This window comes from Herpailurus yagouaroundi, unplaced genomic scaffold (genome assembly GCF_014898765.1).
Source record: "Herpailurus yagouaroundi ecotype Mexico unplaced genomic scaffold, PumYag 28, whole genome shotgun sequence".
Lineage (NCBI taxonomy): Eukaryota > Metazoa > Chordata > Mammalia > Carnivora > Felidae > Herpailurus > Herpailurus yagouaroundi.
The window spans coordinates 128502396-128517835 of NW_024412376.1; the positions used below are offsets into that span (position 1 = coordinate 128502396).

The 15440-nt window shown below is 37.2% G+C and overlaps 1 protein-coding gene across 5 annotated transcripts in view; it reads right to left on the reverse strand.

Annotated features, from left to right (window-relative positions):
- The window catches only part of ATP10D (ATPase phospholipid transporting 10D (putative)), a 111485-nt gene that overhangs the window by 55375 nt on the left and 40670 nt on the right, over nt 1-15440 (reverse strand). For all 5 annotated transcript variants that reach the window (XM_040484402.1, XM_040484398.1, XM_040484389.1 and 2 more), the window contains 2 exons: nt 7820-8024; nt 5746-5831 (listed from right to left, as the gene is read on the reverse strand). In XM_040484402.1, the coding sequence (XP_040340336.1) occupies nt 5746-5831; nt 7820-8024 (291 nt within the window). The remainder of the gene's footprint in view (nt 1-5745; nt 5832-7819; nt 8025-15440) is intronic.

Sequence of the window (15440 nt, forward strand, 5' to 3'; positions counted from 1 at the left end):
CCCCCCCCCCCCCCCCCCCCCCCCCCCCCCCCCCCCCCACAAAACTGGCAAAATTATGAAATAGTTAAATCTGGGTGAGAGCCCATGAGTGTTCATTATATTTTTCTTTTTGCTTTTGCCTGTTGGAAAGCTTCTGTAATAAATGGTTTAAAGATTATCAAAGCAATTACTTGGTCAAGTTACAACAGTGGCAAAAATAAAGAGCAAAATAATTGGACTTTTTTTTTTAAATAAGCAAAAGTAATGTATTTCACCTATTTTGAAAATGCCCTCTTAACTTCAGCATTAAAATTAGGTTGCTTTCTAAGCAATATACTTCAGTTGATAAGTTGTTTCTTCTTTCTTAAATATAGGAGAACGGTAATTGTTATCTGGTATCCTTGCTACCTGCAATTACTAAGGAAAACTCTGCAAAGAAGGATACCACAAAGGAGGAAGAAACAGATGTGTCATTTCACTCCTATAATTTGCAAACACCTTATTCTAGGAGATCTATGTTTGTATGCTTTCACATATGTGGTTTTAGGTACAAAGAGACAACTATAGTGTAGTGTCCTTGGGTTTAATTTAATTCTGCTTCCTGGTTTTGCAGATAAAAAATTTTTTATATAAAAAAATTTTTTTAACATTTATTTTATTATTGAGAGACAGAGAGAGACAGAGCATGAGCATGGGAGGGACAGAGACAGGAGGAGACACAGAATCCAAAGCAGTTTCCAGGCTCTGAGCAGTTAGCACAGAGCCCAATGCGGGGCTCGAACTCACAAATGGCGAGATCATGACCTGAACAGAAGTCGGATGCTTAACCAACTGAGCCACCCAAGCACCCCTGCAGATGAAGAATTTAAGTTCAACAGTAACATTTCTATGTAGTGTTCCCAGGCAAGCCCCACACAATCCTCATCAATGTAACATTCATTATCCCTAGAGCCTTTATAGGAACAGATTCAACATAGAAACCATTTCCAAAGTTCCTCAGTAAGATTTAAAATTCCTACCCCCCCCCACCAGATCCTTATTTTTCACCATTACATCACTCTAGGTTACTATCATTAGATCAAAGCCTAACTTCTATAATAATAGCATCTGCCCAAACATTAAACAGGTCCTGCCCTTGACAGGTATATGATATTTGGCACTTATGATGTGAGATCTCTGGACTCTATATGAAGCACTGACTGTCCACATAGAGCTCTCATCCCCTGAAATCACTAGGCAACATCTATTACAGGCCCAGCATTCCCACTCAGATGCTGGGAATAGAAAAACACACATAGTCTTGGCTCCTGTGGTCTAAGGGGAAGTGACTGATACAGAAATATGTAAGTGTAGTAATTATAGATATTATAATAGAAACTTGATATTCAACATGCACTGTGGACACAAATAGGGAGAAAGCTCTACCTGAGAGTAAGATCAGAGAAGGCACCATATAGAAAGTGAGCCTGATCTGGGCTGATGGCTCAGAGCCTGGAGCCTGTTTCCGATTCTGTGTCTCCCTCTCTCTCTGCCCCTCCCCCGTTCATGCTCTGTCTCTCTCTGTCCCAAAAATAAATAAACGCTGAAAAAAAAAAAAAAAAAAAAGAAAGTGAGCCTGAGCATCTCAATTTTTGTTGATTTTAGAAAACAGACCACAAAGCAGGTAAAGGATAAGGAGTTAGCTTAGTGGATAAAAATAATTCCACAGAAAAATCACTTTATCTACCTGAGCTGACTCTATCATTCAATGCTTCCTTGCAAGTTGCTGAAGCCAGCTTAATAGAAGCTTCAACAGAGCAGACCCAGGAAAATCTAATTACTGAGGAAGACAGAATCTGAGGGAGGGAAAAGAAGCAGAGAGCAGCTTTAGTTGTGGATTCCAAGAGAAAGGCAATTCCAGTGGTCAGATCAGACTAATCAGAAAGTAAGGCAGCACAGTTGAAGCAGACAGACATCAGAGGAGCCCATCACGAATGGAAAAACCATAGAGCAGGTGAACGTGGCATCAGAGAATCCAGAGGCAAGTGATAATTAGGACAGCCAAGAGGCTAGTGGGGCCTTAGAAGTAGGTAAGGGTTCTAGGGCAAGACTGAGTACTCACAACAGCAAATGATGTTCCAATGTGTCTATTAAGAAAAAAAAATATGTCCAAGCGGGATGAAGAGAGAGGCTGACAAGGTAGACTAGGAGTCCAGTTCCAGAAATTTAGTTAAGGCACTCATTTATCTGCTTTCTATTGCTTTAAATTGGGTTTATCTTCAAGAAATTATATAAATCAAACTATAGAGTATATATTCTTTCCTGCCTGGCTTGTTTCACTGAACGTGACATTCAGAGATGCATCCATATTTTAGCATGTAGCACCAGTGAATTCCTTTTGCTGAATTCCCCCTGCAATGAATTCCATACACTGTATGGATATACAATTTGTTCATCCATGCTCTTGCTGATGGTATTTGGCTTGTTTCCAGTTTTGGACTATTACAAACAAAGCTGCTATGAATATTTGTGTACAGACTACTCTACCGAGACATGTTTTATTTTCTCGTGGGTAACTACCTAGGAGTGGAACACCCAGATCATACAGTGGGCATATGTTTAACTTTTTAAGAAACTTCCAAGTTGTTTTTTAAAGTGGCTGTATTGCTTTATATTCCCACAAGCAGTAAGTGGGCACTCCAGTTCTCCTACTTACTCACCAGCACTGGGTATAGTTGGGTCTTTTGAACTGTTAGTAGTTGTAGCTCTGTGGTTTTAACTTGTATCTTTCTACACAGTTATTTGTCACCTATATACGTTTTTTGGTGAAGTGTCTGTTCAAATTTCTTGGACTATTTTAAAACTTATTGTTTGTTTTCTTATTACTGAGGTTTTTTTTAAATGTTTATTTATTTTTGAGGGAGAGAGAGAGAGCATGCACACATGCTCGCGAGAGGGTAGGGGCAGAGAGAAAGGGAAATAGAGGATCCAAAGCGGGCTCTGCACTGACAGCAGACAGAGGATGTAAGGCTTGAACTCAGCAACCATGAGATCATGACCTGAGCTGAAGGTGGACACTTAACCAACTGAGCCACCCAGGCGCCCCTTATTACCAGGTTTTAAGATGTCTTTGTATAATCTGAACACATCAGCTACACGCATTGAGAACATTTTCTTCCAATCTGTTACTTATCTTTTCATTCACTTAATAGTGTCATTGAAGAGAAAAAGGTTTTAATTTTGATTCTGAAATTCTTTTATGTATTTTTTTGTCCTTTTATTGTGCTTTGGGTGTTCTGAGAAGTCTTTGCCTAACTGAAGATAGCAAAGATTTCTGTTATGTTTCCTCCATGTTTAAGGAGTTTCAAATCTTAGGTTTACATTAAACTATAGAAGCCACTTTTAGTTCAGTTTTTTAAACAGTGAGAGGTATGGCTTGAAGTTTATTTTTTACAATATGGATATCCAATCGTTTTAGCATCATTTGTTGACAAGAAAAACCTTTCTTCACTAAATTGCTTTGTGTACCTTTGTCAAAGGCACATTTATGGACAACAAAAACCAATCGTCCATAAATGTGTGGGTCAATTTCTGGATTCTATAATCTTTTAATCTTTTCTGATCTGCTGGTCTATCTTTATGCCAAAATGATGCTAATTTGATTACTGTACTTTACTAGAAGTCTTGAAATCAGGTGGTGTTGGCTCTCCCACTCTGTTCTGTTTCAGTGCTGTTTTAAGGTAATATAGGTTCTTTGCAACCCCATATAAATTTTAGAATAAACTTGTCAATTTCTTTAAAAAAAAACAAAACAAAACCATGCTGGGATTTTGATTAGGATTACATAGAATCTACAGATCGATTTGGAAAAAAAATTAAAATAAACATGCCAATTTCTTTAAAAAAACACATGCTAGGATTTTGATTAGGATTACATTGAATCTACAGATCGATTTGGAAAAAAAACTGAATCATAACAATACTGAGTCTTTCAACCCATGAACAGCATACATTGCTCCACTTATTTAGGTCTTTCATTTCTTTCCGCAGTGTTCAATGGTTTTGAGTGTGCAGGTGTTTCACAACTTTTGTCAGGATTAGCCTCAGGTATTTCATTTTTTCTGATGCTATCATAAGTTGTATTTTGAAAAATTTCAATATCTGATTGCTCATTGCTAGTATATAGAAATACAATGGATTTCTGTATATTGATCTGTTTCCTACAACATTGTTAAGCCCAATTGTTAAATTCTTATAGATTTTATCAGGTTTTCCACAAAGAGCATCAAGCCATCTATGAATAATAAAGTTTTACTTCTTTTTTAGTTGAAATCTTTTATTTCCTTTTCTTGCCTGACTACACTAATCTAGAATCTCTAGTGAAATCTTAAATAAAAGTGGTGAGAGTAAATATCCTTGTCTTGTTCCTGATCTTAGGGAAAAAACATTTAAAAGCATTTAGTCTTGCACCATTAAGTATGATTCTAACTGTAGGTTCTTCGTATATGCCATTACCGGGTTGAGAGAGTTCCTTTCTAGTTCCAGTTTGCAAGAACAGAAGTTAGATTTTGTCAAATGCTTTGTCTACATTCACGAGATGATCACTTGGGTTTTTCTTTTTTAATTTGTTAATTGGGGCTTGTTAATATGGTGGATTACATCATTTGACTTTCTAATATTAAGGTTTTTTTTGTTTTTGTTTTTTTTTGAGAGAGAGAGAGAGAGAGCGAGCATGCGAATAAGGGACAGGGGAAGAGGGGAAGAGAGGGAAAATCTTACGCAGGCTCCACACTCAGGGTGGAGCCTGACGCAGGGCTTAATCCCACAACCCTGGGATCATGACCTGAGCTGAAATCAAGACTTGGACACTCAACCGACTGAGCCACTTAAGCACTCTGCTTTTCTAATATTAAACCAGCCTGCATTTTTGGGATAGGTCCCACTGGGTCATGATATATTATCCTTCTTATATATCATTGGATTTGATTTGCCATAATTTTGCATCTGTGTTCATGCAGGACACTGATCTTTCCATAAGTGTCTTTGTATGTTTATGGTATCAGGATAATCCTGGTCTCCAAAATGAGTTGGAAATTTTCTTTACCATTCTCTCATAAGATCACTACTATGAAGTAGATCTGATTGTCTCCTCTCCTCTTAAAAATCAGGGAACTGAGGATCAAAAAGAGTAAATAACTTGGTTCAAGACATAAAGCACTTAAGTGGCTGAAATTAGGTAAGACACCAAATTCTAGCTGCCCTTGCAAAAGGGATATAGATGCCTCGAAGGCTCCAGAATGAACACTGTTGTGACTTCCCATACTTTTTCTTACACATTTCAATTCCTTGGCTACCTTTTGCCAACCAGAAATATCCACTTGATACTCTAATTCTGCAGGAGGACACTATCCTATCATGTCACCTAGGTTGCCAGTTCTGTGAAGGCCCCTCCTTCCAAACAACATGTCTTAAGCTTAATACAGAGCTCATGTAAAACATTCTTACACCACTGACCGAGATTTTGTGATTATTTTAAGAACAAGCTTTTGTTGTGGTTTTTATTTTTTATTATTTTTTAAATATAATTTATTGTCAAATTGGCTTTCATACAACACCCAGTTAATAATATTTACCAGATTATTAAAATAAAGACAAATTAATAGGTGGCTAAACACATGGCCTTTGGTGATTTAACTTGGATATACATACACAAAAATACTGCAGTAAATATAATTGCAACACATAATTCTACTCATACCAACGAAGGTTAAGTCATGTATCACTCACAGGTAGCCTCGGAATCTGTTGAGGTCATTGTTTGGACTTTCACATTCTATCTTACTGGAGAATTTCTCTGGATCAACTTCAGAGTCCTAAAAACAAACAAACAAAATATATATACATATATATACACACACACATATATCTACATATTTTAAAATCATGACACAAGAAAAATTCAAAGTTAAACCCTTGATATATAAGTGTTTATCCTTTCACCAACTCTTAAGATAAAACTAATGCATTCTTGCTACCAAATTTAGGTCACAAATTGCCCAAATAAAGAAAATGAAGAACAGTAGAGGCATAATCATAAATGAATATGTGGGATGGGGATGGTCCTGGAGCATTAACAAACATCTATAGGTCTTATTCATACACTAGAATCCATGCAGGACTCTCTGCAGAGAAGACCTTCTATTCATACAGCAGACACTCCTTTATGCAGAAATCACTGAAAAGCTGAAAATACTTTGTTGTTATTCTTTTATCATGTAGGGATTTTCGGAGATTAAATGTGTATGCGAACACTCTGAGCACATTATGCATTTATCCCAGCAAATTTTCTTTAAAAATTTAAAAATAAGCTGGACGTCAGCATTTACAAAATTCTCTAATGGATTAAATGGTAATTTTAGTATGCTTTATGAAACCCGTGAGCAAATAAACAAAATGTTTTTATAGAACACAGGCATGGATTCACTAAGAATAAGCCAGGGAAACCTTATCTCATTTCCTTGTTTTCATATGAATGTTTGCCTAGTAAAAAAAATTATTATTGATATATCTCATCAAGTATTAACGTATCACAGCAAAACATGTGGAAAATGAGTTATATAATTAGATGATTTGATTTGCTAATCACTAATTTTTTAGTTCTTTTGATGTAGTAGAATCTCTATTATGTACTTTAAACATATTAATTTCTTAATATGAGGTAGGTGCTATAATTAGGTCTAATTAACAGGTAAAGAAAGAGACACAGAGAGAAGATCAGTAGTTTGCTCTACGTCTCCACACAAGGAGGTGTTTAGAAACAGGATTATAATCTAGGTCATGGGATTCCAGAGCACTCACCCTTAATTGATCCCAAAGTGTACTGATTAATCAACTGGTGTTACCTTCAGAATAGGTACTTAGTAGTATATAATGGAATCTCAAGTTGTACAAGATTTTTACAAACGTCTTAGTAATAGAAATGTTCACAAAAGTGACAGTGCAAAGCGGAGAGGCTTATCAATCACAGGATCTAAATTAAATCCATAGATAGAAAGACGGCCCAATGTTACACCATATCATGAAACTTACTAAAGATCAGGGCATTTATTTGGCTAAAACACTTTTTAGTTTATGAACTTAATGGTTCAGTTTAAGTCAGTTACCTGACTTAATGGTTCAGTTTTAAAAAGACTATTAAATTTTTAAAAACTTCACCTCAAGTGCTTCCAGAGACAGGGAAGGGAAACTAATATTTAAGCAATGTACATATTTTTACATACATTACTTCATTTACATCTCACAGCAATGGTATGAGACAGGCATCATCATTTCTATTTTAAGATAAACTGAGGCACAAAATAAGTGACTTGCCCAAGGCCACACAATAATGTAATAGGAGAGCTAGAATTCATTCAAACTCATGTTCACAGAACTTCACAGTTCTTGTTTCCCTCGCCACAGTGTAGTGAAGAGTCTAGAAGCCCTGTGGCATGAGAAACTACACAAGTCTCAAAAGGTCTGGGTATGTATGCAATTATACATTGTAGGAACAGAAGGTGATCGTTTCCATTGCAAAATAATTTTCCAAATTGCAAAATAATTCTGTTAGTTTTCCTTAATTCAGTTCCAAAAAATATAGGATCGCCAGACTAAAATGTGTGAACTTCAAAGTCATTACAGCCTATTATCTATAAAACACTTCCAGGGATATCTGTAAATGGATTAAGCCCCCTGGGCTTCTATTTTGTAATGGTAAAAATAAATTTAAAAATCTCATTTTCTGTCTCTGTGAAAAATGAGCTCGGTCATCTTCTGAAAGGAAAAATGTTAATAAGTCACCAAGTGAGAACACAGTATTTACCTGCTCTGCATATCCCCGAACCACCTGCCTCTGTTTTAAATTGCTCTCTCCATCGAGACCCGAAGTCTCAATGTGACAGATTCCATCTGGATCGGTGGAAAAGAGTAAGACCATGTCTGCAGGAATAACCTCATTACAGGAAAGGCGAATGAAGTCCCCAACAGCAACGTCTTTCCAGCATTGGTCGACATATTTTTTCTCTTTCCTAACATTGGGGGAGGAGGGGAAGTTTAAAGAGAATATTAAGACAGAAACACAGATAATCTTATTTTTTAGGTTTTGTGTATAATTTGAGGCATGTTTTAAGCATTTGGGGTGAATTTTAATCCATTAAATGCTAAAACGGAAGCCAGAGAAAACCTAAATTCCAGAATTTGCTTCACCTGAAAATTTAGCTATTTAGTTACTAAAACACATTTTTCAGCTCTTTAGTCCTTGAGATTTTTGAACTATTAAGCTGCTTGAGAGTAATTCTGGAATAAAACTAACGTTTGATAAGTTTATTCACGCATAAGGCAATTACTGTGTGCTGCCCTGTGGTCAGGTATCAAGAACTCACAAGTGCACAAGACATACCATCTACTTTCAAGGAGCTTCCCATCCTTTGTATAGGATGAATAATGAAAGAAAACATCAAGGAAATGAAATAAAAAATAAAATGAAATAAATAAAATACTCAGCGTTTTAAAAATCATTATACTGCTATTAACGCCTCTAACTATCACTTAATGGAAATACTGATAAACAGTCATGAGTCTGCTGTAGCTGATCATTAGAAAGAAGAATGGCAAATTTTAAGTCTTTTGAATTCAAAAGTGTAGTTTTCCCATTTATATATTCATTTTAAAGGAAAGAGACATCATTTGAGATTGTCTGCCTTAAATATCCTGCTTTATGTTAAAGTTTTTCTCATGCCTTTTCATACTAACCAGCATGAATGACGCTTCACAAAGCATTTTCCTTAGAGTAGAATGAGGAAATCTGTATCAAAGAACATCATATCAACTAGTTCAGCAGCATTTCATATACAATGCTATCAACAAATATTAGGAAGGTCTGTCTCATTCCTCCATTGCCTACCAATGCAACTGGTAATTGTCACAAAAATACACTTATTTTCAGAGTAAAGATTTCTCTTCAATTACATTTATAGAGCTAAATATTCAAATTCATTGTCAAGGAAGCCTGAGCGACAGCTATATTCTAAATTATGCATCAGATCAAATAGAAATGCCACCTTAGGCCAATGTTTGTACACTTTCTGCTATAGGGAATTATATCCGTTATCTCAAGAAATATTTAGCTTAAAAGGATACCTAAGAAGTACGTTTTCAGGACGCTTTTCCCCCAAATACCTAATGCACCAGGTTGAATCCAACTAAAGAAAATCCTCAATTACCTAAAGAGTTGGTTAGTGTAAGGAGAAAGGCAAATCAATGGTTTGTACCACCCTTTTTTCCTACTGTTTGTATACACCAGTTCACTCTTCATGGAAGGAAGTAAGAGAGAAGATCAAAAACACAGGCATGGGTCATATTTCAAAGGTTCAGTCCTACAACTCTAAGAGTGGTGATTTCATTCCATAAAAAATGGGGAGTCACAAGGTTCACCAGAAGAAGGATTTGATACTATCTCTACTTGCTAACTCCTGTGACAGAGTAATGGATGGATTTTGGGTGTCAGGCTAATTTGGAGTAGGAATGGCCAAAAACAAAACAAAACAAAACAAAACAACAATGTAAAGTTATTGAAATAATTCAGGAGAAGAATGAAGATGATCAAAATTAAGGCAATAGCAACAGAGATAAATACAAGATTAAATCAAGACATGTTTGGGTTTTTCTACTTAGTACATGTTTTACAACTTAGTACACCATATTTCATGACTTACTACATGTAAAGAAGTTATAGAAGATGACATTATGGTTTCTAACTTGCCTGACGGGATGAGGAATGGTGCCTTTCGCCATGTGTCACATTTTAGAAGCAACTGGTCACGTGAGAGGGCAGATAATAAAAACTCAGACTGGAAAGGTTTTATCTGAAATGGGATATAAACTGAAGATGTGCAGCAATTTGAGGGTTCTGATCTGAATTTCCAGATGTGAGTTTGGAAGTACTGGGTACAGAGACACCTATGTCAGACACCAGGTAAGGACATGAGATTCCTCAGGAAAAGAGACGTCAAGGTGATAGAGAATTGGAAGGAGACCCAAGAGAAAACGAGATCACAGAAATCTAGGGAGAAGGAAAGTTCAAAAAGGGAGTCATCATAGTAAAAGAAGCTGCAAAGGAGCCATTCCTACAGCATTTATTTATTACGATGTCTGTTGACTATGGAAAAGGCTGATGGTGTAAAATTGTTGCTGGGGAGTGTGAATTAGAAAGTAAGACCTCCATGAACCTAAGAATGCCTGAAGGTTGAAGAAATAGCATGTCACGTTTAGCCTCTGAAAGGAATAAGGGGTAAAAGTAGCCACTGCAATGAAAGGTAAGTCAAAGGACAAAGGATGAGAGAATTGGACATGAACATGGGCTGTTGGGAAGGAGTCTATGGAAAAGGCAAGGTAGAAGATAGAACACAGAGTAGGAAAGGTCATTGAGGTTTTGAAGAAACAACAAGAAACAGAAGTGCCTGGGTGGCTCAGTCAGTCAAATGCTTGACTCTTGATTTTGACTCAGGTCAGGATCTCATGGTTGTGAGATCAAGGCCCCGTTGGGCTCCACACTGGAGCCTGCTTAAGATTCTCTCTCTCTCCCCCCCTACGGCACACGCATGCATGCTTTTTCTTTCAAAAAAGAAAGAAAGAAAAGAAAAGAAAAGAAAAGAAAAGAAAAGAAAAGAAAAGAAAAGAAAAGAAAGAAAGAAAGAAAGAAAGAAAGAAAGAAAGAAAGAAAGAAAGAAAGAAAACAACAAGGAATAGGATTAAGAACACAGATGAAAGGGGGCACTTGGGTAGCTCAGTCAAACAACTTCGGCTCAGGTCAGGTTATAGTCCGTGGGTTCAAGCCCCAGATTGGACTCTGCTGACAGCTAAGAGCCCAGAGCCCTCTTTGAATTCTGTGTTTCCCTCTCTCTGCCCCTCTCACGCGTGCATGCAAGCATGCTCGCTCTCTCTCTCTCTCAAAAATAAATAAAACATTTTAAAAAACTGGAAAAAAAAGGAAAAAAGAACACAGATGAAGGGTTACTATTATAATAAAAGGAGCTAGTTCTTCATCTCAGGTCAGAAGAAAGTAGGTATAAATGTGAATGATGCACAAAGGAATCTGGGATACATACATTCATGCTTAATGACCTCTACTTTTTCTATGAGGAAAGCTATGAGGAAAATTTGCTAAGAATTTGTGAAGTGTGATGATAGGAAGAGAAGACAGACTTGAATCTTAGGGTTAAGAATTTTATTTTTCTTTCAAACATAAAAAGTAGGATTCCTATGAAGGACAAGCTTATTTATTCCACATTGGAACGAAATTCAAATGAAGCCAATTTCATAACTGAATTAACTTCATTGTCCCCTATTTGGAGTAAACACCAGGATTTCAAAAAAAAAAAAATAGCTTATTTGCCCAACAGCTAGCTCATTCAGATCAATAAACATATACTGATGTTAATTTATGCCAGCTACCATATTAGGTGCTAAGAATACACAAATGGTTAATATATGTTCACCACCCTATTGAAGTTATGGTTGAAATTTGAAAAAGAGACACAAACAGTACTTTCTTAAGAGAGAGGTCTGTAGGTACAGGTTACTACTACTGCTATGGAAGCCAACCATTGGGGTGTTTAGTCCTGGAGGAGGTGAGTCTTATAGGATGATCAAGACTGACTGAGGTGAAGACAGTGGAACAGTGTATCAGTCAGGGTACTTAGGCAGAGTACAAAGACATAGGGCAAGAGAACACAGTGTGAGAAACCAAGTGCAAGCTGGTGACAATGCTCACTGCCACATTTAACTAGCTCTGAAGATTTATCATCATGGGAGACTCAAAACAAGGCTGTATTTCCTTACCCAATCAAGAATTAAAACTAGTAAAAGGACCTTCTTCTTCTCCCACAGCCTGAATACACAAGTAGAATTTATTGCATCTAGTTATTTGCTTGTGCTCCTGAACCACTGTCACTGGACAGGACATAGCCTTCACAATCCCTCCTTCAGGCAAACTCCTAGACCCAATTCTGCTTCTCTTAGAGTTCAAGATCAAACAGCTCTGCTACATAAGCATGGGAAACGTGGGGAAGAACACACTGGACTATTAGCAGTGATTACACTGGAGTGGGGGTTGGGAGGAAGGGGAGACATAAGAAGAAAGAGTGGAGGATGTAAACTTCTATTTCTTACTTTAACAAATTTAAACAGAGGATTCTGAGTATTTCTCTTTGATGTAGCATTTTCCCATAAAATACTAAAAAATTTACAATAATCAAATAATAATCACTCTATAAACAGCAGCTAAAATTTATCAGATGCTTTATACACACCAACTGATTTAATTTTTGTATCAATGTTATGTGGTTAGTACTATGAAGGAATTACAATCCCTGCCCCCTACCCTACCTTTTACAAATTAGAAAAAACTGGTTTTGGTAAGTTAGTAACCTTCTCACGGTCCCCCAGCTCCTAAACTTGTCCTGGGACTTAAAACAAGGTCCATAGGTCCAGGGCCCACCTCTCAAGAAGGAGACATCACTCCAAATATATAGTCACTTACTGAGGACTGCCAAATAAAAAATGGTTTAGAAAGTGAATTTAAAGAACCATCACTTTAGAAAATATCACACAAAAGATTAATTACTTTAGAAGGTCACTGATATTTAGTCTCATTTTAAGACTGCTGCAATCCTATGAATTTATGAGATAATCCTAAAATGTTAACATTACTATTTTGAAACTCCTAAAATCAACACAGTGATTCTTATTATATATTTTTTAATGCTTATTTATTTTTGAGGGAGAGAGAGAGCATGCAGCGGAGGGGCAGAGAGAGAGAGGGAGACAGAGGATCCAAAGCAGGCTCTGTGCTGACAGCAGAGAGCCTGATGTGGGGCTTGAACTCGCAAACCATGGGACCATGATCTGAGCCGAAGTCGGATGCTTAACTGACTGAGCCACCCATTTGCCCCAACACAGTGATTTGTCAAAATCAGAAAATAAAGTAGGTTCCTGGAAGAAAGGTATTGTATTTACCTTTTTTTTCCATTTTTTGTTTAAATCTCTAAATCTCTCAGTGCTTACAATGAGTAGGCATTCAAATTTGTTGAGTGATTAGGTTTTTTTATAATGTTTTTATTTTTTTATTTTTTTACTATGAAATTTATTGTCAAATTGGTTTCCATACAACACCCAGTGCTCATCCCAACAGGTGCCCTCCTCAATCAGTGCCCATCACCCACGCTCCCCTCCCTCCCAACTCCCACCAACCCTCAGATTATTCTCAGCTTTTAAGAGTCTCTTATGGTTTGGCTCCCTCCCTAACTTTTTTTTTTCCTTCCCTCCCCCATGGTTTTAAGTTTCTCAGGATCCACATAGGAGTGAAAACATATGGTCTCTGTCTTTCTCTGTATGACTTATTTCACTTAGCATAACACTCTCCAGTTCCATCCACGTTGCTACAAGAGCCATATTTCATTCTTTCTCATTGCCACGTAGTATTCCATTGTGTACATAAACCACAATTTCTTTATCCATTCGTCAGTTGATAGACATTTAGGCTCTTTCCATAATTTGGCCATTGTTGAAAGTGCTGCTATAAACATTGGGGTACAAGTGCCCCTATGCCTCAGCACTCCTGTATTCCTAGGGTAAATTCCTAGCAGTGCTATTGCTAGGTCATAGGGTAGATCTATTTTTTGAGGAACCTCCACACTGTTTTCCAGAGTGGCTGCACCAGTTTGCATTCCCACCACCAGTGCAAGAGGGTTCCCGTTTCTCCACATCCTCTCCAGCATCTATCATCTCTTGATTTGTTCATTTTAGCCACTCTGACTGGCATGAGGTGGTAACTGAGTGTGGTTTTAATTTCTATTTCCCTGATGAGGAACGACGTTGAGCATCTTTTCATGTGCCTCTTGGCCATCTGGATGTCTTCTTTAGAGAAGTGTCTATTCATGTTTTCTGCCCATTTCTTCACTGGGTTCTTTGCTTTTCGGGTGTGGAGTTTGGTGAGCTCTTCATAGATTTTGGACACTAGCCCTTTGTCCGATGTGTCATTTACAAGTATCTTTTCCCATTCCATTGGTTGCCTTTTAGTTTTGTTGGTTGTTTCCTTTGCAGTGCAGAAGCTTCTATCTTTATGAGGTCCCAATAGTTCATTTTTGCTTTTAATTCCCTTGCCTTTGGGGATGTGTCAAGTAAGAAATTGCTGTGGCTGAGGTCAGAAAGGTTTTTTCCTGCTTTCTCCTCTAGGGTTTTGATGGTTTCCTGTCTCACATTCAGGTCCTTTATCCATTTTGAGTTTATTTTTGTGAATGGTGTGAGAAAGTGGTCTAGTTTCATTCTTCTGCATGTTGCTGTCCAGTTCTCACAGCACCATTTGTTAAAGAGACTTTTTTCCATTGGATATTCTTTCCTGCTTTGTCAAAGATTAGGTGGCCATACTTTTGTGGGTCCAATTCTGGAGTCTCTATTCTGTTCCACTGGTCTATGTGTCTGTTTTTGTGCCAATACCATACTGTCTTGATGATTACAGCTTTGTAGTAGAGGCTAAAGTCTGGGATTGTGATGCCTCCTGCTTTGGTCTTCTTCTTCAATATTACTTTGGCTATTCGGGGCCTTTTGTGGTTCCATACAAATTTTAGGATTGCTTGTTCTAGCTTCAAGAAGAATGCTGGTGCAATTTTGATTGGGATTGCATCGAATGTGTAGATAGCTTTGGATAGTATTGACATGTTAACAATATTTATTCTTCCAATCCATGAGGACAGAATGTTTTTCCATTTCTTTATGTCTTCTTCAATTTCCTTCATAAGATTTCTATAGTTTTCAGAATACAGATCTTTCATATCTTTGGTTAGGTTTATTCCTAGGTATTTTAGGATTCTTGGTGCAATTGTGAATGGGATCAGTTTCCTTATTTGTCTTTCTGTTGCTTCATTATTAGTGCATAAAATGCAAGTGATTTCTGTACATTGATTTTGTATCCTGCGACTTTGAATTCATGTATCAGTTCTAGCAGACTTTTGGTGGAGTCTATCAGGTTTTCCACGTATAATATCATGTCATCTGCAAAAAGTGAAAGCTTAACTTCATCTTTGACAATTTTGATGCCTTTGATTTCCTTTTGTTGTCTGATTGCTGATGCTAGCACTTCCAACACTATGTTAAACAACAGCGGTGAGAGTGGGCATCCCTGTCGTGTTCCTGATTTCAGGGGGAAAGCTCTCAGTTTTTCCCCATTGAGGATGATATTAGCTGTGGGCCTTTCATAAATGGCTTTTATGATGCTTAAGTAGGTTCCTTCTATCCCGACTTTCTTGAGGGTTTGTATTAAGAAAGGATGCTGAATTTTGTCAAATGCTTTTTCTGCATCGATTGACATGATCATATGTTCTTATCTTCTCTTTTATTAATGTGATGTATCACATTGATTGATTTGCCAATGTTGAACCAGCCCTGCA